General features: G+C 41.9%; 1 protein-coding gene and 2 long non-coding RNA genes across 7 annotated transcripts in view; 2 read left to right on the top strand and 1 right to left on the bottom strand.

Moving 5' to 3' along the window:
• Positions 1-15,751, top strand: part of LOC119714398 (uncharacterized) — a 38,318-nt gene extending 22,567 nt beyond the window's left edge. The window contains exon 4 of the long non-coding RNA XR_005261567.2: positions 15,025-15,751. This is a non-coding gene — a long non-coding RNA (uncharacterized lncRNA). The remainder of the gene's footprint in view (positions 1-15,024) is intronic.
• Positions 4,070-14,961, bottom strand: LOC140000611 (uncharacterized). Of its 3 annotated transcripts, none has more exons than XR_011805670.1 (4): positions 13,776-14,961; positions 6,940-7,083; positions 6,790-6,865; positions 4,070-6,355 (listed from the first exon to the last, which is right to left on the bottom strand). It is a non-coding gene; the product is annotated as an uncharacterized lncRNA (long non-coding RNA). The 3 variants fall into 3 exon arrangements; XR_011805669.1 differs by having other exon boundaries at positions 6,790-7,083; positions 13,776-13,979; positions 14,649-14,961; XR_011805668.1 differs by having other exon boundaries at positions 6,790-7,083.
• A 1,031-nt stretch (positions 15,752-16,782) lies between the features above and the next one.
• SLC12A2 (solute carrier family 12 member 2) overlaps positions 16,783-25,544 on the top strand; it is a 62,701-nt gene continuing 53,939 nt past the window's right edge. Inside the window, exon 1 of one of the 3 annotated variants that reach the window (XM_027446228.3) lies at positions 16,783-17,626. In XM_027446228.3, coding sequence (XP_027302029.3) covers positions 17,024-17,626 — 603 coding nt within the window. In that variant the 5' untranslated portion in view covers positions 16,783-17,023. The remainder of the gene's footprint in view (positions 17,627-25,544) is intronic. The other 2 variants (XM_027446229.3, XM_027446227.3) reach the window with 2 other exon arrangements.

Below are 25,544 nucleotides of genomic sequence, written 5' to 3'. Positions count from 1 at the left end.
CTGGAGTATGTCCAGAGAAGGGCTATGAAGCTGGTGAAGGGTCTAGAACACAAGTCCTGTGAAGAGCGGCTGAGGGAATTGGGGTTGTTTAGTCTGGAGAAGAGGAAGCTCAGGGGAGATTTTACTGCTCTCTACAGCTACCTGAAAAGAAGCTGTGGGGAGCTGGGGGTTGGCCTCTTCTTGCAGATAACTAGTGAGGGGATTAGAAGGAATGGCCTCAAGGTGCACCAGGTGAGGTTTAGGTTAGAAATGAGACATTTCTTCTCAGAAAGAGCAGTCAGGCATTGGAACAGGTTGTCCAGGAAAGTGGTGGAGTCCCTGGGGTGTTCAAGGAAAGGCTGGATGCAGTGCTTGGGGACATGGTTTAATGGGTGACATTGGTAGTAGAGTGATGGTTGGACCAGATGATCTTGAAGGTCTTTTCCAACCTTAATGGTTCTATGATTCTACTGGGAAAGAGTTTCCTCTGTTTCTTTTCCCAAGCCAAAATACCTCTGAGGAAGTGTCTGTTCGACAAATGGTTCTCTGAAGACCAATTGGACCCTGGAATTTTTGATAATAATTTGACTTATGTGGTTAATACTCCTTTGTTAATTTACCAGAAACCACCTTTACCAGACATGAAAAATCTAAGTACAGCATTTCTTTTGTGAAATTAAGAAGATAACAAATGACTGGCATACAATTACCTACATTGCTTATAACATTTTTGCCAAATATATATGTGCACCCTCAGCAAGTTTGCTGATGACACCAAGCTCAGTGGTGCAGTCAATACCAAAGGAAGGGATGCCATCCAAAGGGACTGGGACAGGCTGGAGAAGTGGGCCCATGTGAACTGCATGAGGTTCAACAAGTGCAAGTGCAAAGTGTTGCATCGGGGTCGGGGCAATCCCATACAGAAGTACAGACAGGGAGAAGGCTGCTCACTGTGAGCAACCCTGTGGAGAAGGACTGGAGGGTTCTGGTAGATGAAAGGCTCAACATGAGCCAGCAGTGCGTGCTTGCAGCCCAGAAGGCCAACTGCATCCTGGGCTGCATCAAAAGAAAAGTGACCAGCAGGTTGAAGGGTGGTGATTGTCCCCCTCTGCTCTGTTCTTGCGAGGCTCCGCTTGGAGTAACTGCATCCAGATTTGGGGCCCCCACCACAAGAAAGATACGGACCTGTTAGAGCGAGTCCAGAAGAGTGCTACAAAGATGATCAGAGGGCTGGATCATCTCACCTAAGGGCTGGAGCATCTCACCTATGAAGAAAGGCTGAAAGAGCTGGGGATGTTCAGCCTGGAGAAGAGAAAGCTCTGTGGAGACCTCACTGCAGCCTTTCAATACTTAAAAGGGGTCTTCTAAAATGGTGAAGAAGGACTCTTTACTCAGGTAAATAATGACAGGACAAGGGTCTTAAACTAAAAGAGGACAGATTTAGACTAGACAGGAGGAAATTCTTCACTGTAAGGGTAGTAAGGCACTGCGACAGGTTCCCCAGAGAATCTGTGGATGTCCCATCCCTGTAAGTGTTCAAGGCCAGGCTGGATGGGGCTTTGGCCAACCTGATCTAGTGGGTGGCATCCCTGCCTATTGCAGGGGAGTTGGAGTTAGATGATCTTTAAGGTCCCTTCCAACCTGAGCCATTCTGTGATTCTATTATAATTTTCTACTACTGTATGACCTTAATCAGACTAACAGTCATAATTAAGAGAGATACAACATGTAACAGATAAAAGTTTCCGTGGTTTGTGGGGACAGGACAAGGGTCAATGGCCACAAGATGGAGCACAGGAAGTTCCGCACCAACATGCAAAAAAAACTTCTTCACAGTGAGGGTGACGGAGCACTGGAACAGGCTGCCCGGGGAGGCTGTGGAGTCTCCTTCTCTGGACATATTCAAGGCCCATCTGGACACCTACCTGGTCAACGTGTTCCAGGGAACCTGCTTTGGCAGGGGGGTTGGACCTGATGATCTCTTGAGGTCCCTTCCAGCCCCTACAATTCTGTGATTCTGTGATAAGTAAATAACCCCCCACTTTCCTGAATAATAAATGCAAAACAGATTGTTTCAGATCCCATTTCCTAGGCAAAGTTTTAATGCAAAAGGGCTGATATTTTATTTTCTCTATTTACCCATAGTATCAATGAATTACCAGCATATCTTTTGATTAGTGTATTGTGATGAAACTCTACAGCTATTTTTGCAAAGTTACTGTTTAGAAGAAAAACTAGTTCAAACTCAGAAAATAAATCTTAGGAAAATAAAGCTGTTGATATCAATTTACAGACCCACAAACCAGATTCAAAACAAAGCAAAAAAGTATCTACAACAAACCTAGCATGCAAACCTGACAAGGACTTGCACAGAGGTCACTATATTATCACAGAGATGGTATGATTAACGTAAACATACTGATAATAATTTTTGACCTTTTTTTTTAATGGAAAAAAAAGTCATGGAACTCAGTTGTAGTCCTTTTTTATTAATCAGTTTTAAAAAGCAGCACAAAATAAATATAAATTAGAACTGAAACAATCTCACAACAGAATAATGGAAAAAATAGCCAGCAGAATCTGTTTTATCTCAGCATTGTGTTCTTCCTAATATCTGCAGTCTGACTCCACTGGTAAAAAATAGTTTTGAAATTTGACCTGTGTCCAAGTCAAAATGCAGGTGAAGAAATCAAGAGTGTCTTCAGTTGTGCTTAATGCTCAGTGTGATGTTTCCCAGATTAAAAACATGGTTTTGGGTACATCTGGATAGTACAGAAGAGGAACAGCAACAGCTGCAAAAATTTAAAATGTATTATGAACCATAACTTTTTGTCCTGGATTTCTAAACTTTCTGCCTTTGGCCCTGACCTTTCCTTCCTGTGAATAGTGAATAAACAAAAAACAAACATTGTACTGTAGAACTCTCAGTGAATCATATTTGTTAGTCAGTTATCTTAAATGAATCTTCATTAATCCACAAAAACTACATTATTTACTGAAAGAGTAATTTTATCCAGAAATGCAAGTTATACAAAGTATTCATAGTTTACAGAACAGTTTTAATATGAAGTTATTTTCTAATTTCATTATCCTTACTGGGAAAATCATTATGGTATATAATATTTCAAAGTTAAACTGGTGTATTTACTAAATATCATTCCTTTTCTTTGGGAACAAATGGATAGATTTTATTTTTCCATTGGAAAAAAAAAAAAATATCAGAAATCTGAGCAATGCAATAGCTGGGTTAAACGTAATATGTGAATGTATGCAAAATGTTCAGATTATGACATGAAAGTCATAGTTTTTACACAGTGCTGCTAAGTTTTCAGGTAATCATATCATTAATAAAACACTTTAATAGGGTCTTCTTTATGTTTAAAAATGCTAACACTTTAGTGTAAGACACCACAGTAATCTTTCATAAATTGACAAGACCATTTATTTGTATATAGTTGCCAAATGCCAGAGATGTCTACACTTCATCAACCTCTTGACAGCAAGCCAAGGAATGAGCAGAGTGACAAGCACTGCCATATTTGGCATTTACTTATTTAATTTGATAAAACAAGAAAACACCTGTTCTCCTACTGGAACAGCAAAATTGGTACATTAACAGCCTACCCAAATAGAATAGTTGCAAATTAGCAAAGTACTGGTTGAATCCATGTTCTAGCATATATAAGACTTTTGAAAAAAAAAAAAAAAAGTTTTGTATATTATATTTCTGAAGTTTATATTCCCCTTCACACAAAGCATGTTGTGTACAATTTACTTTATAATTTACTTTAATAGTTGTAATTATAATTTAAAATATACCAGGAGTTCTCCCAAAATAAAGAACTAACAGTGCCCATGGATGGACAGTTCTGTTGCATGTGTCAGTATATGTTTTTCTGAAGACCAGACGCTGTAGGATTAAATACAAAAAACGTTGTGTGAATCTTAAAAGAATCTTATATGGAGTCCTCTGACTATAGCTCACAATTAGGCTCAAATACTAGAAAAAAAAAATAATCCAGGGAATTTAAATGTAAGGACCACTCCTCTGTTCTATTTTCATTTTCTATTAAATACATTTTCTTACCAAAAAAGAACATCTAAATAAAAACAGTAAAAACATTTATCATGTCTGGTGAAACATGAAATATTTCAATCCAGAACTCTGAAACTCCTCTTTAGCTAACTTCTTTTACCTTATTTTTCCATTGCCGAATTGTAAAATCATTTTTCAATAGGGATCTCTTGTAGCAATCTACCTCTCTTTCACGTGGTGATTAAACAAGCTGCTTGACCATAGTGGATCTGGACAACTTTAATGCTGAGTACTCTTTTCAGTGCTTCACTGAACAGCAAATGAGATAAATGCATGCTTACATAATTTGCTAAGTTGGTGGTCTAGCTATGTAAATTAAATATATATATTATACATGTTTATTTTAATACACTACAAGTCATTAAAGAAATTTTTAAAATGCAGTGGCCTAGAGCACTACTGAATATTATCATCTGGAATCTGATACCGTTCAACCTGCTAAAACACAAACTATGTTATTGGATGAAAGCCAAAATGAAAGACAGAAGTAAAAGAAGATGAGGAATGTAAAACAATACACTTTCAATAGCTTTAGGAGAAGTTATTAGATAGGAATTTGAAATTTCACTTGTAAATCAATCAAGACAATGATAGAACGGAAGTATGTTCTGTTCCAAGATGTGTCTTTGTTACATGAGGTAGCTGGTCATACAAAGAATAATGTGACATTTGTAATTATGGGGTCAACCAGGAGGACAAAAGCAATGCAGAATCAGTTATCACTCCCACCTAAAACAAAAACAAACATCAAACAAACAAAAACACTAAAACCAAAATTATTTTAAAAGATCATACCATACACAGTAAAACTATTGTGTGCTGACAGAATAAAGAGATAACAGGAAACATTCAGCAATACCAAAAGGCAAATCTAGAGATTTTTGCATCTTGATGTTCTAGTTGAGAAGATAACCAGATCTCACAATTAGAGGATACGCAGAGACAGCTGCAGGGAAGTATTTCTACTGCATTTCCTTCCAGCCCATTCTGAAAGATTAAGGAGTGTCTCTGATATTAATTCCCTTTGACATAAATGGGCGATGACAATAGGCTGCAATGTGTGGGGGTGATGCTTGCCATATGTTTTTTGACACAGTTGAAGTAGCTATTTTTGAAACTGGATAAAACAGGAGTTTTACAATGTGACATATGGGATAGAAATGAGCTGTAGTTACAGTAGTCGTTCTCCCTCTTGGTCTAGATGAACTGTTTACAGGATGTCTTCAAGATATGAACTGGTTAAATGATCAAAACAGTAGCATATCTGTACAGCTCAAGTTTTATGAATCTTTTATCAAGGGAGAATAAAATCAAAAGTACAGATTCTCTTTTGAACATCCCTACCATCATTTGAGTCAGATTTTGAGCTGCCAATTTAGTTTTCCAGAATTTATAAAGATACCTGATGAGCACGTTTGCATTGCCAATGGTATTGGGCAGTTAAGATAAAAGATCTTTGAACTGTTTTATTACAAAATGACTGCCTTATGTGGCCCATCTGAGCAAGATCATCAGACATCATGCTTCCTTTGCTAATTCCCTTATTTTCTTAACCAAGCAGCCACCACCTGCCTCTGAACAGAGATGTTTTCCTAGAACCAAAAGCATTATATGAAGAAAGAAAATGCAAACACTGCCTGAAAACATAGCCTCTAAGAGTGGCCAGTGTCAGGATTGAGCATGGGAAAGTTCAGAGTAGCAATTAATAAACTGATCTGGGAAGAATTTTTTTTAATTGCTTATATTCTGACAGAATCATATTCAGATCTTTAAAATTTTATTTTACCTGAAAACTGCTGATGTTTTTACTGGACATTAAAATGTCTAGTCCTTTCTTCACACCTTACTAAGCATATCACATCTGCATCAACAAGTTAATTATGCTGTGTGTCATTACTTTTAAATTTCATTGATTATCCTATTCTATTAGAAAAGTAGACAGTACCTCTCTGTTTTCTCTCTTCCGTGGCCTTTTAGCACTTTTGCACCCATCTACCAAGTCCATTTCTATCTGATCTCTCTAAAGAACCACAGGCTTTTCAGTCTCTTATTTCCCTACCTCTAAGTACTTTTATTCCCCTAAAAATGGAAACCTCTATCTACCACTGGTTTTTTTTTGTTTGTTTTGTTTTGTTTTTGTGTGTGTGTGTGTGTGTTTTTTCTTAAACAGACTAATCAGAACTGTGTCTATGTTATTTAAAACGTAGGTGGGTGGCTGCTTGAATCTTCATAAACATTAAATTTTCTTATGTTTCCCAGGAACCATCCATTCAGGTCACCCTAAAATTATCATAGGAAAAAAAAAAAAAAAAGTTCAAAAATATTTGTAGGAAGAAAAATGTTTCTAACAAGTGATTCTAACTTATATAAAGATACAGGGCTATATATATACATGTATATATATATTATTGTAATACTTTGGTGTGATAATCTTCATAGTCCAGTGATAAACTCTTTGAATGGTTTCAGGTGAGTCACTATCTAAGCATTTAAAGACTTTCAGAGCACATATGAAAACACCCCAAGAAAAGAAAAGAACACCCAACCACAGTATTTAGGCATTGTTCAGGAATACAATAAATTATACAGCAACTTGTCCTGCCAACATATCTTAAAAAGCTACACAAAGGACCCACAACTAATATCTGTAATGCAATCTGAAGTTCTAAGATAAAAACTTAAAGCAAGGGAAAAACAAGTACATTACTACAAACCTTTTTTCAGCTCCCACTGCTTATAAGATTATAATGGATTTGACTGCCATTGCTATTAGTAATTTCCCAGATGAATCTGTGGGTGGAACAAAAATATAGAAATGAAAACTGAAAGGGCATTGTATGTTTAAAATATCCACCTCCACTTACACACAATAAATTTGATTGAAGCTGTCATCTTTCCGTGCCTCAGTTTTCTCCTTTGTGAAACAAGTCAGAAGACTATGCTCTTTCACCACTATTAAACTTCTCCTACTTCTTAGTTTCCTTGTCTTCCTACATTCATATCCTTTTCTGAAGATGAAGAGGGAGAAATCATTACTAAAACTGGTTATTAGGAAATATACTTGGTTCTGTACCATTGGTTATACTCCTAAGTGCCATCACTCCAAAGACCATATGCATGCTTGGACACAAGTCCCATATGCACCCATCCTTGGTGATGCAGTGAAGGTCTGTCTTCCTTGACCAGTCACCTAGAATCTCATCTCTTGATGTCTGTCAAACTTCATAATCAAGACAACTACATGCCATACCTCCTGAAGTATTTGAATGTTAATTTTGAAAGGTTATTGATGAGGTACAATAGAAGTAATCTACCTTTCTCATATTCTTAACTTCCTGAAGGTTAAATTTTGAACTCTTTAAACATAACTCATGAACCAACATGAAAAAATGTATAATGAGCAAATACATAATATTTTATGCTGCTGGTATATGGGAGACTTTTAGTTTGTCCTTTTAGAGGAAGGTATAAAGATTTCCATTCAAATAATGGCATTTCTTACTCCAGGCTGTACTACTTCGTTTTAAGTGGCAGAGGTTATCGTGCTGTACTTTGTGAAATATGTTTATGGCATCTACGGGTGAGAACCTGGAGCACAATTCTGTTTTTCTTACCATCTTCAACAGCATCCTAGAATTAATAAGTATCCATCTCCTTGGCATAAGTTTGGCATAAGAGAGGAATGAAAAATTCCTGCAGAGCAAGAATATATAGGACAAGTGAATCTCTTTGGCAATGCCTCGTCAGCTTGCCACTCTTATTAAAATGCATGTTTGGACTTCTGCTGGAGAGCAGTAAATCACAAATCTAACTGAATTTGACTTAACTTTTATAAGGTTGACATACGAGACTTGGCAAGTTTAAGCTGTTGCAGTGCTATATAGAAGGAGTCCACTGATTCCAGAAAAATACGATGCAAAGAAAATATAATTGAGATATGACTGGAATCAAGTAACAGAAGAAGGCAGTAACAACAAAAATCTTAAGACTCATACTAGTAGTTACATTCTACAGTCAAGTCATGACAGTTTGGAACTGTTATGAGAGGCGGTAAAATTGTTTGAACAGCCATGGTCAAAAAATGGTAAAAATAAGTCTACACAAAACTGTCAGCCTCGCTAGGACTAGAAAGGCTGTGAATGCAAAATGACATCCTATTAATTTCTATACCTTCTATTAGTTGTGGATTGATTAAAATTTTCTTCTTTTCCTGTTTTTGAGAAAACAGTTTTATGATCATCTAGATATTTTTCATCTAAACAGTTGATCAGTATTTAAATCATTTATTTGTCTCATTATTTGTCTGACAATTTTCTTAACAAAGGTAACAGAAATTAGTAGGAAGATGTGACATGGATAGATCACTTATCTACTTCTTGGTGTGGAAAACAGCATTAGCACAAACATATGAAGGAAATGATAAAAATACTTGTCAGAGAAGCAAAAAGATATGTAAATGGCAAAGTAAATTCAAGTGTATCATAGTGACTAAAGATGGTGGGCCTTTGAAATAAAATTTACAGTATCTGAAAGTAACAACGGGTACTACCCAAACGAGAAGTCCTTTATGCTAAGCTATGTGACAATGTCAGCCTGTGGAGCCACGGAGCACCACGCTGAGCCTGTGGCCAGAGGGAAGCCCACCCTGTGCCCTGCCCCAGTTGCCCCCAGGCTGGACTGGGGGCCAGTGGCCTGCCTGAGGAGGAGCCGAGGGCATGCTGGCCAGTGGCAGCCTGAGTGTTGGGCTCCAAGGGGTGAGTGCCGTGCCCAGGCCCTCCCAAGGCAGCCCCAGGGAGCCTCAGCCCTGTGTCCCCTGGCTGTGGTCTGGCCGTCAGTTGGGCCCGGGGACAAGGAGAGGTGCCAGTGGTGCCTGCCCACTCCAAGCTGGCATCGTGTTCTTCTTCACACACTTTTATTTCTTACCTTTTCCTTTTGTTTTTTACCTCTATCGTTTTACCAACCGGTTGCTCAACAGTACCAATAAACGGTGTCATGGTATTTCTTGGAAATGCTTAGTGGTTTTCCATGGGATTAACTGAGGAAACTTCTAAACTAATGTGTTATAATAAGGCATGATTAAAACTGTGTTTTCCAAATACTGAACAAAGTAGGCAAGGTGAAAGAGACAAAAAGGATGACCATAGCATTGGTAGCCTCTGTAGTTGGTAGCATCACTCAGTTTGTACTGAGGGTTTATAGAATGTCAAAGAAAATAAGTTAATGGACTAACCGTGATAATAGAAGAGTAGTTAAAAGACAAGGGCTGCAAATTAATTGTGCAAAATAGAATGTGGTTAGCTGGCTTGAGTTCCTGGAAATACAGATGTCTTGCCTGGTGGGCAGCTGGCCAACCCACTCCCCTAGGCTTCCTTATGAAGTGGATGCCTACTGCAAAGGACATCCATTTCAGAAGCTAATGAATGGGATTCAAAGATGGGAAAGTTATTTTTATCTTCAAGAAACATGATTAAATAAACAAGCAAAAAATGCCACTTTGAAAATGGAAGACGAGAAACAGAAATCACTTAGGTACACTCCTGAAGGGTAAAACAGTTCCTCATCCCTGCATTCTGGCTATTTCCTGTATATATTGAGAACCATCTCCAGTTGAACGTTTGAGATAACTTCTGGCACTTCATTCTAGAGAGCAAAGAGATGAACTAAAGAAAGAACTGGGTCATGTAAAATGGACTTTGTTCATGCAGAAGTGTCAGGAAGGAAACATCTAAGTGGGTTCATAGCTCAGGAATAAATGAAATTGCAGGATCTCTGGTGAGAGAGAATGTGTGATGTCCATCCTGAGCTACCTGGTTGTAATCTGCATGTAAACTTTAGAATCAAAATTAGTACTCTGGTCTGGATTGAACAGTTATTGAGCATTCAGGCTGTCCACTTTACATTTCAGCAGACTCAACAGTTCCCTGCAGCTTTGCCTACAATAAACTCGCTTAGAGACTCAGAGATAGAAATGACTAAAACTAGAAACAAAATGAAGAAGGTTTAACGAGGAACATCACTTTGAAGATAAATCAGGCTGGACAAAACAGTCTGTTTGTATTTATATTTACATTTCCAGAATTCTTTCAATATGCTCATAATATGTTCTCTATGGGTCTTGATGGAACTTCCTATAACCACAGCAGTTTAATATAGCAAATGCTATCCCCAGCTTGAGCAATTTCTTCTTCCTAATGCATATACACACCATATACACACTACAGTTTTCAAATGCCAGTCAAAAACAGGAATGAGTCAGGCGTTTAGTACTCTGGATGATATATGATAATTAAAGACCATAATTATAAGAATTTGACATTTAATCTCATTTCGTCACATGGAGACCTTGGCAATGGTTTCTAGAGGCTGTGGGGGTTTGCTGGTCTTGACTGAACTGATATGGCCATGAGAAGAAATTCATTCCCTTAGATACAGAGACAACTAGAACTTTAAAGATAAAAGTGCACCCTAAAACTAGATATGAAAGCTCACAAACTCGGGGCGGGGAGCAAGTGCTGAATCTCCTTCTCCAATTAACAAAAAAGCACAGCATCTTGCAAAAATTTCCATTTCTGGGTGGACATGAGGTATGACCACCACCTTGCTCCTAAGTAAATGCACTGTTAATATAGTATTAAATAGTGAAGTCTGTTGAAGGAGCCACCCAAAATCTCTGGAATGTCAAATACATTAGAAATACCTAGAATCCTTTTGGAGGTACCCTTGGTTTTGGTCAGTTTTGGTGAGTTAAAACATGGGAGTGCAATGAAGTGTGTGTTAGGGCAATGGAATAGTGAAGACACACAGGAACACATCAAAAGCACAGACAGAACAAGAAAGGCCCCTGAAACAGATTGTTCCCCCGACACATATGGCTGGCAGTAAAAGGGCTTCATTTCTTAGCATCTTAATCACAGGATTTGTCTGGCGGCCTTTCAGAAGTGTTGCTGCAATTACCTTTTCTTGTAAGCTAGGATTAGTATAATACAAATACAGGTAAATTGCCACATGACGATACAGTATTTGTCAGGATTTCATCCAGATTTCTGAGAAAGGCAGCATTACTTAAAAAAACACTCACTTGGATGAACACCTGCCATAATTACAAAGGACACAGTAAACAGCATGGTAGCAGAACACTATTAAAAGTGTGCCTCTACTTGTTACAGAACAGGAAGCAAAAAAGGTGGGAAAGAAAATACAAGAAATGGAGGAAGAAAAAGGACAGATTAGGCCATGTGTTGACTGGGAAAATGTAACATGGAATCACGGAGCAGAAACAGAATTCTTAGATGTTAACAGTGACTGTATCAAGGAACAACTAGGTAGGTAGTATAGAAGAGGGCAAACAACCTTCATTATGGTTCAAGCAGCACAGAGGTCCTGTTTCAGAATTCTAGTGTTGAAGAACTGCATTGCAACAGTGACTATAGCTTGCCCTGAAATTATATCCTTGCCAAAAAAATTAAAAAAAAAAAAAAAAATGCACAAAGGCATGCCCCAAATTCACCAGATCTGTGTTCAACAGAATAAAACACATAACAAGGAAGCCTATCAAAGACCAAGAGGGATAGGAGACCTAAAATAGCCAGGTTCTTGCAGATGGTGATTGCTGAAAAATACAATGTTAGAGAGAACAAGGAAATGCATACCACCAATCAAGAACGACCCAAGAAAAGCAGAACTGAAGCTGGCACAGCTAGACAGCAGGAATAAGGCAAGTTACTAGAAGTCATCCTCTGAAAAGCTGAAGTTGTGTCCAAATATATAAAACAAAACCAAAACTACCACCAACAGAAAATAGTAAGCATAACAAGCCTACCCAAACAGAATCTGCAGGAAAATAAAGTAGTAAGATCCTATCTCTCACACTTACCTGGAACAGCAAGCCTGTCAAGTCTTGATGATAAAAAGAGCACTGCAAGAAGATAAAGCTGTATCAGGCAGCCAAAATGAGTTATCATCTCCCTGCACCGTGGAAGAGGCATGAGAGGTTCCTCTGCTGGAACTCATTGCAAGGCGTGAATAGAAGGGTTCTGCATGAACAGCAACAAAACACCAAGTTCAAATGGCACTCAACCCTAAGCTCTAGAGAAGCTCAAGGATGAAACTGCTGAACTCTCTTAAAACCGACACTGGGCCTGAGGACATGAACTTTGGAAATAAGATACCTATTTTTAATAATTTGAGGGGAGATCTGTGGATCAGACTTAGAGGTTGTTATCAGACAATCTGAGAAACTGTAATAAAGAACAGAATCAGTGACCATACTGGTAAATATCACCTTTGGGGTGTCCTGAATCTTCTCGTTTTTAATGTTACTCCTGGGAGTTTTGGAGTCTCCTAATGAATTTGTCAAAATTGGTAGCATTCACAAGCCTGTAGGTAAAGATTTGTTGAAAGGATTTACATGTTTTTCTGAAACACATTGAATAAGGTATCTTGTCAAAGACTTATGGAAACTAAGGAGCCTTGAAGTAAGATGGATAGTCTGTGTTTTGATAAATACCTGGTTTCAAGATAGGAAAGAAAATAGAACTAAGTGTTCTGTTTGCACAGTGAAAAGAGATCCTCAGTGGACTCTCAAGTTGAATCACTGTGCATGTCAAAAGGGATCCAGTAGAACCACAGCAGCACAGGGATGTGTGGAACAGCATCCATAGGTGAAAGAAGTGCACTACAATTCTTATGGTTGGGAAAGAGGCAAGAGATCTAGTGAGAGTCTAGATACCAACCACAATAGTCATAATGTCATAAAGAGTTTGTGCTTTCCTGTATTTCATATTGGGTACCTAGTATCCACTGAAGATGGCAAATGGCAGATTGCAAGCAAAAAGGGATGCTTAGATGTGGAAATCCCTGCAAAAGGACGTTGCAGAAACTTAACATTTTTGTAACATCAGGAGGAAAAACAGACAAGTTCATGGAAGAGAATGCACCTCTGGCTCAGGTATGCCCTTAGCCACAATGTCTTGGAGGCTGGGAAGGTACCCGCAAGACCAATGCTTGCACTGCTCTTAGTCTTTCCTTGGTGGCCACTGCTTCAGGCTGGTGACTGGACTAAATGAACTCTTCATCTGACCCACTACAGCTCTTCTGTTTCGGTGTTCTTATGTTTTAGGTTCATAGGATGTTAGACTCCTTAGTAATGCTGACAGCCATGCCAACAGGCCCTTCAGTCCTCCAGCCCTCCAGTCAGAAGGGTTTATCTGGTGACAAGTTGCATCTCTAATAGTAAACCAATTCCATCTGGTATTCCTTCTGTAGGTGTGTGTGTATGTGTATTATATATGTCTACATAAATAATAATCTAATGTTCTTTACTTTCTAAACTACCAAAACCTAATTTGGAACTTTCACTAGTGCTTTTGCATCTTTGACAGGACACTGAAACCCTCCACAGTTCCTCCACACTTTGTAAATAGTAGTAATATTTGGTGGTAAATAATCTTAGCTAGCATAACAGTAATTTATTCCTTACTGTTATTTAATGTATTGGTTTTGTTTTGTTCTCCAATGACACCCAAACTCTACTATGTTAGTGCTTCAAATAGTGCTATGCCATGAAATGTTTACTTGAGAGCTTAATGTGAATATCCTTCATTTTTTTCTTCAAAGTGTATTTTTTGGAATCAATGACACTTAGCAGTCTGATAGGGAGTGTGTGCCTTCTATTCCCACTTACTGTTACAGATTCGCTCACCTTTCTCAAGGCGATGTGAAGTCCCAGGACTTTATCAAGACGTGGTACATTTATTCGTGTGTTTCCTGTATAGCGGTATTTAATCCCTTCCATGTTTTCAGTTCTGAGTGGTCTGTTTACCTTACTGATCTTCTTTCTATTCTTCGGTCCTCTGTTTCCTTGTCTTTTGTCGGGACTGTGGTAGTATTCCCAAGTCTTTGCTTCCTACAAAGCCAGTATTCATCATCATCTGACATAACGTGCACTAGGTGCACACAACAAACTTCATTTGCTGTGAACACTAGAGCTGTCATTTCCTTTAATTCCCATAAGGCTCTCCCTCGTGTGGATTCATGTGCCCCTACTCCTTTCTCATTAGGATGATGTGCTCTATCTTAGGGCTTTTCTATGCCCCATTTTCTTCTTACTTTCCACCTAATTCCCTCGTTCTGCTTCTCAGAAGGCACCCCCTCTTGAAGCTTGAAAGGCAGGGTTCTATCTGCCACCTGTTCTGCTCAGACCAGTGGTTTGGCTGCCCTCAGTGTGACTGAGACCTACCATCCCTCAATTCTGGGAATGTAGAATTGCAGGACTAGCTAAATGTTCAAGCGATCCTTCACAAGACAGAAAAGCGATCCTTTAAAAGACAGAGGAGAAGTTGGCATTAAGCAGGCTGTAGGCCTTGCATGTGCAGCCCATACATATCTAGCCATACTCACAGAAAACTGATTTAAAATAGTTAAGTATTCTTATATAACCCCATTGTACCTAGGAGTATGGGAGCTTGTAGAAGCTGCCTCACTTTTTTTTTGTTGTTGTTGTTATTAATAACAGAGAATTGATGGAAATCACTAATGACCATTTCCAAATCTGTATTGCTTCCAAACCACTTACCAGAGGACAAATTTTCTGCAGGTGTGGATCACTCAGTGTTTATGTCTGCTTATGCAAAACGTATGGTGGAGAATTTTCTTTTCATCAGCTATTCAAGTGCTGTCTGCTTCCTGTTCTGATGTCCTTTATTCTGACTTTTTATCACCCACTGTTTTTGAGGTTCTTGCCTATTGGCAAAAGTCAAAATTGCCCCATGGTTTAACCTTTTACTTTCCAGTTCTCTCGCTGATTTTCTTGTTTGTGCTTCACACTCTGAAAATTTCCCAAACTGTTTATTGTTATCTGTTACTCTCTAGAGCTTTGGAGTTTGTTAAGAAACGTATCAAAAAAAACCCAACAAAAACAACTGAGGTGTATGATTTCTGTTCTTTTGTAGAATAGTGTCTGAACAGGAAACACTCACAAAAGCATCAGTGTCCCCACCTTTGCAGCCTACTGAAGTGTCCTCAACTCTTTTATGCACTCATCTATAAAATTGAAAAACTTCTTCCTCTACGTAATTGTTAAGAAAGAAAAACAAGCTTTGTTTTCAAACTCCATCCCCTTTTTTGATGGATTATGTCACCAAATTTGTTGTGAATTCAAGTAAGACATCAGAGATGCAGTGAGCTAGAAAACGGATGTTGGCCATCAGACTTTGCTAGGCAGAAAGGAAAAACATTTTTTTTAAAAAAAGCATGCAAAACAAAACAAAACAACACAATTAGGAAAAAAAAAGATTCGACTAGAACCAAGAAATACGAACCAAAATGTTCTTGAAGTGAACTGGTGCCACTGCTTGACAGGACTAACTGACTGAATTTAAGAAGAGATTGGACTGTGCGCTTAGTCACATGGTCTGAACTTTTGGGTAGACCTGTGCGGTGTCAAGAGTTGGACTTGATGATCCTTAAGGGTCCCTTCCAACTCAGGATATTCTATGATTCTATGATTCTATGAAGTGAATGCTGCAAATGTTAGCTGAATGATTTTTAACTACTAAGGAAGGTGCTTTTTGGTGTGTGTGGGGATGGACGGAGGGACAACGATGACACCGTCGCCTAGCTCTCCCGCTACTCTGTAAGCTATTACCTTCAAGAATAAGGAAAATAAAACTGAACGATGAGTTGGCCGGTCTGTTAATTTCTGTCTTACGGGGGAAGCAGGAGGATTTCGTGTAACTGAGGTTCAGCCTCAGCAGTAACTTAATGGATTATCCAGACACCTACACCCGACTGAGGTTAAAGGGAAGGTCAGAAAGGTTGCATTTTTTAAAAAAACTGAAGCACGGGTACGCTTTTAGGGAAAGAACACCTCTGGAGAGAGCGGGGGGCAGGGCCGGCAGCACAGGACGCAGCCGGGACGCTACCGGCACCGAGCTGCGCCGGGGGCAGCGCGCTGGGTGAGCGGCTTCACAGCGCCCATCTCCCACCCCCGTGCCAGCCCCACACCCTCCCACACCCTCCCGCCTTCACCGAGCCGCGGGAGACCGAGAGGAGCGAGAAAAAAAAAGCGAAAAAAAAAAAAGCGGCGCCCGGGGCAGCGGCAGGGCCGGGCCGTTGGGCACCCGCCACCTGCGGCGGGCGGCTCCTGAGGCGGCGGCGGGGCCGCGGGGCTCCTCTCGCGAGACGCGGCCCCGGCCGGGCGGGCTCCGTGCGGCGGGCAGGGGCCGGGGGGACGCGGCCCCGCTGCCGGTGCCGGTGCCGGGGGGGGGGGGCGGATGCGGTGCCCTCCGCCACCGCTGCCGGCCGCGAGGAGCCGGCGGCCGCCGCCCTGCCTGCCGGCGCTCCGCCGGGCCGCGCCTACCGAGGGCGGGCGGAGGCTGGCGGTGCCGGCGGCCTCCCCGCCGAGCCGGGAAGCCAGCGGGCGCGGCCCGGCCGCCTCGCCTCGCAGTTCCCCAGCCCCGCCGCCGCCCGCCCCGCACCGCCCGCCCCTCCTCCCCCTCCCCCTCCTCCTCCCTCTCCCCCTCCTCCTCCTCCTCCCCGGCCGGGGGCTGCGGGCGCCGCTTCCTTCCCGGCGCCCCTGCGGGGCCCGCGCGGCGCTGTCAGGGCGGCGCCGCCGCGTAACGGGCGCGATCGGGGCGAGGAGAGGGAGGAGGAGGAGGAGGGAGGCGAGCGGCGGCAGGAAGGCGGGGAGCGGCGGGCAGGGAGGGAGGGAGGGAGGGAGGGCGAGGGAGAGGAAGGGGGCGGCGGCGGGGGTCGGGCGGGGGGCGGCGGCCGGCCCGGCGGCATCATCACCTGGCGCTGCGGCGGGGCGGCGCCTGGCGTTGTCTGCGGCGCGCTGCAGCCCCGGGCGCTGGTTGGCGGCTTAAAGCAGCGGAGCCGCCGCCGCCGCGAGGGGCGGTCAGAGCAGCCGGGGCCGCTGCTGCTGAGCGTAGCGCTCGCCCGCGGGCAGCCATGGAGGGGAAGCAGCAGCAAAAGCAGCAGCAGCAGCAGCTCGGACCCGGCCCCGGCGAGCTGAAGGTGCCGGGCGCGGTGGGTGAGGATCCGCGCTGCGAGGAGGGGAAGGATGCGGGCACGGCCGGCGGCGATGCGCTGGGCAGACCGCTGGGACCCACGCCGAGCCAGAGCCGCTTCCAGGTGGACCTGGTGGCCGAGGCCGCCGGGCGCCCGGCCGAGCCGGAGCCCCGCAGGGCGAGCGGGGAAGGCGGCGCGGCGGGGAAAGGCGGCGAGGAAGCCAAGGGGCGCTTTCGGGTGAACTTCGTGGACCCGTCGGCCGGCGACGAGAGCCCCGGCGAGCCCGGCGGCGGCAGCTCGGAGGGCGCCAACGTCAGCTTCCAGAACGGCGGCGACACGGTGCTGAGCGAGGGCAGCCTGCACTCGGGCGGCCACCACCACTACTACTACGACACCCACACCAACACCTACTACCTGCGCACCTTCGGCCACAACACCATGGACGCCGTGCCCCGCATCGACCACTACCGGCACACGGCCGCCGACCTGGGCGAGAAGCTCATCCGGCCCAGCCTGGCCGAGCTGCACGACGAGCTGGACAAGGTGAGCGCCGGGGGGGCTGCCCAGCGCCCTGCGCCTCGCACCGCACCTCCGCGGGCACCCCTCGGCCTCCTGGCGGCGCTGCTCCCAGGGCAGCCGGCTGCGGGTGCCGGCCGAAGGGCTCCCTTCCTCCAGCTCCCCCCTCCTTTTATTTATTTCATTGCATTTTATATATATATGTCTTTTTTTCCCTCCCCCCCCCCTCCGTGCCGCAGTGGGTATTCCCCCCGGCGGGCGCCAGGATGGGGAGGAGGGAGCTGCGAGCGATGGAAGCGGTGCTAAAAGAGGAGGAGGAGGCGGCGGCAACGCGCGCATCGCCCGGCTTTCCGCGGCCCCTGCTTTTTGGGGATGCCCCTCCTTGTGGGGAGGGGACTGGGGGCACCCTGCACCATATGGGGGGGTGCTGGGGAGGTTTGGGAGCCCAGCGTGCCCGGCTCCAGCTGCCCTGCAAAGCCCGTTTGCGCAGGCTGGCAGTGCTGAAGGGCAGGCTGCGGGCGAAGCTGCACCCGGTGTGTTTTTGGGGTGATGAGCCGCGTGGAACCATCGCAGCGCTGCTTTCTCGCAGCATCTGGGCGCTTGGCCGCGCGCTAGTAATAAGTACACATTTCAGCGGGTCTTTCTGCTGGCACAGGGAAGCGATGTGGGCCACATCCTAATGAGGCGAGGAATGCTCTGCTCCCAGGACTCTTTCCATCCTGCCTCTCGCTCCTTCTAGGTGGAAGCCCGTGAGAAAATGTCTTCTGAGACCCCTCGCACCGTTGTTAGGCGGCTTAGCGCGTCCGTACTGACTTAGTGTTTTTATTTTTTGTTGATTATTTAGCTGTGGTTTTTTGAAACTGTGGCTCTGATAAAGGCGATTGTTAGTTGCAGGAAAGTATCTCTGTGGCACAATTAAGATTAGATATCGGAGTAATTGCAAACAGTAACAGTGAATTACTGTTGCCTCTTAGGTCTTCTCATGACTGAGTTATATGACATTCTCTGACTTGGTGTGGAATGGAAATGGACGATTACTGTCTTGTGCCTGGGGCTAGAGATGCTGTAAAGAAAAAGCCATGCTACCTGCGCAGAAACACAGTGAATCTTTTTCAAATTTGTCACACCTGGTTCCTAACCGGATGAGAAGGAGTAGAAGGGAGAAGTTCATTAGATACTCTGTTCAGTAAGCAAAACATAACCTGAAATTCTGAGCCTGGCAGGTACTTATTCAGTGTGTTTACACAATAGCAGTCAAGGAAGCTCTTTATGATACCATTAAGACATTTTGGTGCATAACCAGACTTAGTCTGTAGCTGCACTTTCTATAAGTGTCTATAAGTCTGTAATTTCTTTGTATTTAATTTAAAGGATGGCATGCAATTTTCTTGGTGGGTTGTAGCTAAGAAGAGCTGTGGACAACTTAATTACTGAATCATTCTCAAAACAATTACATTGTAAGCATTATTTAACTTAAAGTATTAATTTCTAAAATGTCCTTAATTTGATATGCAGTATGGATAGGTATCCACGTGAAGAAGAGACTTTTTAAAAAATAAGTAATTCCCCCCGCCTTCTTAGAAACTTGAAAAGTTAACCCCTTTCCTTAGCTGTGGGTTTTTGTACTAGCTTAACGGTACAGCATGTATGTCAAAGGCTTAGTAGGGCAGATAGTATAAACATTCTGGTCCAACTGAATGAAATTTAGACTAAGTAAAGACCTATTGTTACACCCACAAAATACTTGCTTTTCTGTGGGAATTGTTGTTGGGTTTCTGTCCTGATCAGCTTCTTGGATCCAGTGCATCAAGATGGGCAATTATTTTGCATCACAACTGATTGAAATGTGTTCACCAGCCATGTGGTTTGTTGCTTTGAATTTAGCTATTTCACCTTGCAGGATGCTTGCAGTGTACACTGGCTTCAAAGGTAAACACATGTTGAGAGGCAGAGTTACAGTATTGCTGGTGCTAGTAACAATTAAATAACTTTTTTTTTTTCATAGCCTTGTTTACAAACTTCATATGTCTAACAGTTCTTCTCATTCTGTTCTCACAGAAAAGCCCAACACGGGGATGATGCAGTTTGAGGAAGATACACATGTACACAAGAGTTTGCCTTGTCACTATAGAATAGGTTTCTAACCACCTCAAGTGTTGCAACTGAAACTCTTAGAGTAGAAAGGGGTTGTTCTCAAAACTGGTTGTGGCAACACAGCTGGGAGATGCTCCAGTACTCATGTGGATGAATTGCATGCTACTGATCTTGGTCCCTCACATTAAATTTAAGGTGAGGAGCTTGTTGCTTATCGGTGGCTGCAAATAGGCACGGTGATCAGTTCGTTGCTTACCCACTTGGTGTGCATTAATCTCTCCATCCTCTAGAGAGATGGCAGAGGGAATTTTGTCATACTGTTACAGCTGCTAATGTCATAGATAAGGTGATGCTTTGCAGGAGCATCGGTCTCCAGAGATGTAGAGCTGTGAGGATGGTTATCATTAACAAAGAAGTGGGAGGGAGACAGCATACTGTGCCGCGCAGGTTTTTGTTGCAGTTGCAACACTGTGCACTGCCCTGAGGAGGATCCACTGAGAGGATCTCCTTCAGTCATAACAAAGACTAAAGTGTCTTAGCTTTTCTTTTCTTCTTATGTTTCAGTAGTTTTGCCAACGACTGTAAGTAAGCCTACAGCCTGTAGAATGCATTCTGTAGGCCTTTGTCTTCCTCAATACAAAAATCACTGTGCTCTAATATAGACCTTACAGTTCTGGAAGGCAAATGCTTTAAAAGCATTCAGAATTTGATTGTTTAAATTATTCGTTACTGTGCATTAATTTGTATTTTTTTTATGTTGCATTGCCTTAATTAGGGAGTTTGTTTTTTTGGAACAAGAAACTTAAGTCTGCGAATGATTCTGATTTAATAACGCCTTTTGTTCTGTCACTTACAGCTGTGGTAAGTAGATGGTATGTAAACCAAGCCCTCTACTGGTAGCTTTGTTCTGTTGTTCACTAAATACTTACTGAAAGTACTAGTTGGTTCCTTTCACAGGCTATAAGATGGTGATCTCAGAGGAAGATCTTTCTCCTGCCTAAAGTAAACGGGGAAAAGGGGGAAAAGCACACCAAAAGACACTTAGATGCACAACTTTGCTTTCTCAGCCACAAATAAATCTATGCATCTATCCTTTGAGTTTGGAGACAAGAGTAGGAATAGCGTTACTGATTGTCTTGATGCAGGATTCACTCTTTCTCGCTTTTTTACTCAAGTTGGTTTACTGATCCTTGTAACTGTTCTTCAGTCTTTGATTTGTATTTTGTGGAAAGCTCTTAACTTAAAACATTCAGATGCATATGGCACTACTTCTTAACAAAGAATGTGTAATCTCTTGAAAATGATGTGAAGGGATGCAAGACACAGACTCCTGATGGCTCTTGAACAGAAGGCCTTTATTGCTGTTTTTTCTCTACTACATATACTTTCTCTGTAACCCCATGTGCTGTACATGTGCCTGAATTGGTCATACAATGGTTAGAGACCCTCAGACACTGACCTCAAGCCAGCCAGCAATTGGCCACTGCGCAAAACTCATCTTTAACACTGCAGCCAAGTTAATCTCGACCTTGCTCAAGTTTTTGTTTCTAATATTTATTTCCTTGTTATTTCTAATTCAGGGATGTGTGAAACAGCGCAAAGCCACCTGTGAATTCCTTTCCCGCGATAGTGAATGGCTACTGTGTCTCCAACTTTTTTCTAGTGCTTTTCTATGGTAGTCTGTAAAGAAGACAGCCTGGTTAAAGATGCATAGAAGACTAAAAGATGATTTTAGCCTGTTAAGTAGGCTGACCATGTTATGTGAGGTCTGTCTGAAATCTGCTTTCTCCCTGCCGCCCCTTTTAGAAGGCAGGAACTTGTTTGCAGGTAGAACTCTTTTTGCAGCACATTGCCAAAGCCCCCAGTCAATCAGTGGGCCTCTTAACTCTTGTGTTGGTGTGGTTTAATTCAAATAGCTTCTTTTCTTTCTTGCTCTATATATTTGTAAGTAATTGCATTTCTTTCTGAATTTCCATCTTACTAAGATGAAACATGAGAAGCTCTCTTATCCAGGCTTGGTCATTATGCTTTCAGACATCCTAGAAGCTTTTCATTTGTAATTATTCTCGTTCTCACTTTTTGAAGAACAGTGAGCTCTGTGCACCTGCACTCAGATGTGGCTTTTACTAGCTGTGTGCAAAATGGTCTTTCAGTGTTGTTGTTTTGTTTTTTAATCTATGTAGAGAATCATCACTTTACTTATTCTGGTACCACACAATTTTTGCACCTCAAGGGTCATGGTGATAAACGATATTATTAATCACTCCTGTTTGCAGTAGTTGTTCATATTAGTCCTCTAGGGTTTTTTATAAGGGCCATCTGTATTTTCAGATCTGTTGTATGAATCTCTTTATCACATCTGTGTGATGTCTTTAGTCTAAAACACCTGTAGATTAACAAAACCCTTGTACAGCCTTCAGCAAACAGCTAGTACTGTTCATACTGTTGTTTTTGCTTTGTTCTGGAGACACTAGAAATAACTGAGCTGTTAACAGGATATAGTTTGAAAATGCAAGTGTGGGCTGCTGCTGAAAGGTGTAAACTGCTCTATTCTCATGGTTGTGTTTGTATTTATACAGCTTAAAGTTGGATCTGGAAACCAGTCTGGTTTATGGAAAGTGACCCCTACCTTGTTATTTCCCTCCCCCCCCCCCCCCTTCCCCCCGCCCTCCAACTGCAGAAATCTTGTACTGCATGAGGTGGGTTTGTGCCCTGGTACAAAACAGGAGTTGTCTTCATTTTGATGGCACAACTGTGTCAGTAAAAAAAAAAAAAAAAAGTGTTGAGCATGCACCCCCAATATATGTTAATTTGTAGATTACACACATGTACTCCTCTACTAATATTATGTGTACTATAAAACATGCACATAAATAGAAGTTAAAGGATGAGATGGAGATGAGAAAAACTGCTTCAACAATAGTTTTAAATTTTGTTTGTTAACATTATGAAAAAATACTTTATTCTCACACTCCGGTGGATCGTCCTGCACACACATTGGTTTGTGTGCATCCCTCCTTGGAGATTACTGCAATACACTGAAACCCCTGAGCACTAATGTCAAAAGAAGAGACGACACTGTAATTTTCCAGTGGAGTGCAACTAGAGAAGGAAGGAAAGAGGCAGTGCTTGTTCAGAGCAGCTTGACTTTTAATAAGCCAATCTTAGCTCCCATATCATCAGTATCAGTAAGACATTCAAGACCAGAACGTGAAAGAGCAGCACTAATTTTTATTTGGCTAGGTAGCTTTTCTTTCAGCATAAGCTACATCATAACTGGTTAAAAAATGAGGTGATATGAAGTGAATATTAATCTGCAGTATAACTTTTTCCCCATTTGGTACTGTACTTGATTAGACATCATCTGACTTTCATTCCTGAAGAATATTCTTGCAGAGAAGGAGGTTGGCAAGATCGCTATCTCGGAATAATTCAAACCAGTATACTACATCTTCAGCTGCATCCTTCAGATTTTTTCCTGAAGTTCCACATAATACTCAAACAATGTGGGCAACCACAAACCCGTCTGCTTCCCCTGTGCTGTCTCCCTCCCTCCTTTCCTCCCCACCCCTCATGCCCCTGTTTGGCATAGGTAATGGCATTTACAATGTGTTCATTTGTTAACTATTTTTAAACAAAAATCTTATTAGTGGACTTAGAATTGTTTGCCTTTCAGTATTTTGGAAGTTATCCAGTTCTTACAGCTTGAGCACGTGGAACATCTTTGATTTATTTCTCTACTTCAGCATGCTGATTAGACCTGATAAACTTAATGAATTGTGGTTGGTTGTTTTTTTTCTCCATAAAACACATTTTTTGTCTGATAAATTTAACTGAGTTAAAGATGTAGTCAGTTTAAAAAAAAAAAAATCTAGTCTGTCTGAAGCCTTTTTAACAAGGAAGCTCATCTCACGTCTTCATTCTTGCCAGCTAATTTTTCTTCTTCAGATGAACTGCTTCTATTTTGGATTATTCAGGCTTTTGAATTCAAAGGAAATAGCAACATATGTTGCAGCTGTGAAGAATATGTCAGTGCCAGGTTAGTGTTTCAACTTACTCCAAGGGGTTTACATGGTAGAGAGACCCCTAAAACCATTCCAAGTAATCTTCTTTGGAGCTGTAAGCAGTTTGGCAACTTGACTTGAATGCAATGTTGTGCCAGTACAAGTGCAGTGCTGTGTGAATGTACCAGCTCAGCTCTGTGCTGGCTTGCGGTACTGTGCCATTAGCTGTATCTACCACATTGTGGTATGATGTTAAAAATTCAGTCAGTGTCCAACTGATTTTAATTACTTCAGTGGGCTATCTAGGCTGTCATAAGGAAATAGGTTAAATGTAACTTTGAAAAATTATTACAATTTTTTTTACAAATCAATTATTTGTAATAATAAAATTTTAATATTTGTTTAACAAATTATTACAATTTTTTTTAAGAAGTCACTTTCTAAATGTAATTATAAGGTTGTGTCTGTACTGTAACATACTTGCTCCTCATTCCCCACCTCTTGACTGGGAAGTGCATCATGTTCTCTTTGTCAGAAATACATGGCAATTGGAAAGTGAACAGCAAGAATTATAAAAATCTTCCTTTTGGGGGAAGAAGGGTACAGAATGCAGAAGATGCCTTGGGAATTTGCTGAATTGGAAACAAGTTCTTCAGAAAGATTGGAACAAGAATTCTCCTTTGTATTTATTGACAGAACACAGATTCTCAAACTACTCAAGTATGCAAAACTGCTATGCAAGTAGCTTGCTAATAGGATTTGATTCAGCTTTATGCAGTTAAATGCTGCATCTGCTTCATTCTGGAGAACAAGAAAATAGTATGAAACTTGAAGGGTCTCTTAACTGTTCTGTGTAGTAGACATGTCTTTTCAGAGATCAAGTGAAAATTGAATGTGTTCAGAACCTGATTTTCCCAAGGAATCATTTCTTTTTGTGTCAGAGGAGTATGACAGTGGACAGTAATGAATAATTATTTAGATAATCATTCACTAGTTGTAATGGTTCTTCTGGAAAGGATCAAATTCATTGGTGTAGCAGGGGAACTAGTATGATTTTGGAGGGCACTGGAAAGGTATTCTAGCTTCCAGCTTGGATGTTCTTCACCAAAAGAGCCTAGTGCTCCCCAATCAAGACTTAAACAGAGGGTAAGGTTTGATCTAAATTGAAAAGGACTTAGGTTTATACAAGAACAGGAACTTCTATGATGATCTATCACAGTCATGACTCTTGTACATGTAGTGCATGTAGGTGAAGCTACATGCACTTCTTCCTCATAAAGCTTGATGGATTGGTTACCCCTGCGTGTGTGCAGGAAGCCATACCTCTGTTTTTTTCTAACCTAATGGTGCAATTTCCTGTTAACTGAATGTCTAGACACTTCCTGGCAAAGGAAGATTTAAAATATGTATTTATATATATATATATTTTTAAATGATGGCAGACCATTCCTTGTCAGGAAGGGATGACTTTGCATATAATATTTCTGGAAGTGCAAAGCATGAACATTGTAGGTTTACCATGGTTTCCCATTGTACAGCTGCTGCATGGAGGTCTCTTCTCACTTCTTACATTTCAGTATTATCAGCTGGCTTGGAGTATTTGTGTTATCCTATCCTTATGGAGAGATGTTTGAATGAAGATGTGGAGAGTTTTCTTTATCTTGATGCTTTTGAAAAATGCTCTTAACCTCCAGTGATTTTGTTATAGAAACAAATACTATTTGTCTCTCAGATAGGTAGCAAAGAGTCTAGTCTCCTGCAGATGTCAACAACACTGGTGCCATGTCATGTGTAAGATCTGCTTGAAAGGATTCTGTCAGTCATTGTATGTATCAGCCTTTCGAATC

Source organism: Anas platyrhynchos, chromosome Z (genome assembly GCF_047663525.1).
Source record: "Anas platyrhynchos isolate ZD024472 breed Pekin duck chromosome Z, IASCAAS_PekinDuck_T2T, whole genome shotgun sequence".
Lineage (NCBI taxonomy): Eukaryota > Metazoa > Chordata > Aves > Anseriformes > Anatidae > Anas > Anas platyrhynchos.
This window is presented reverse-complemented; position numbering and strand designations above follow the sequence as displayed.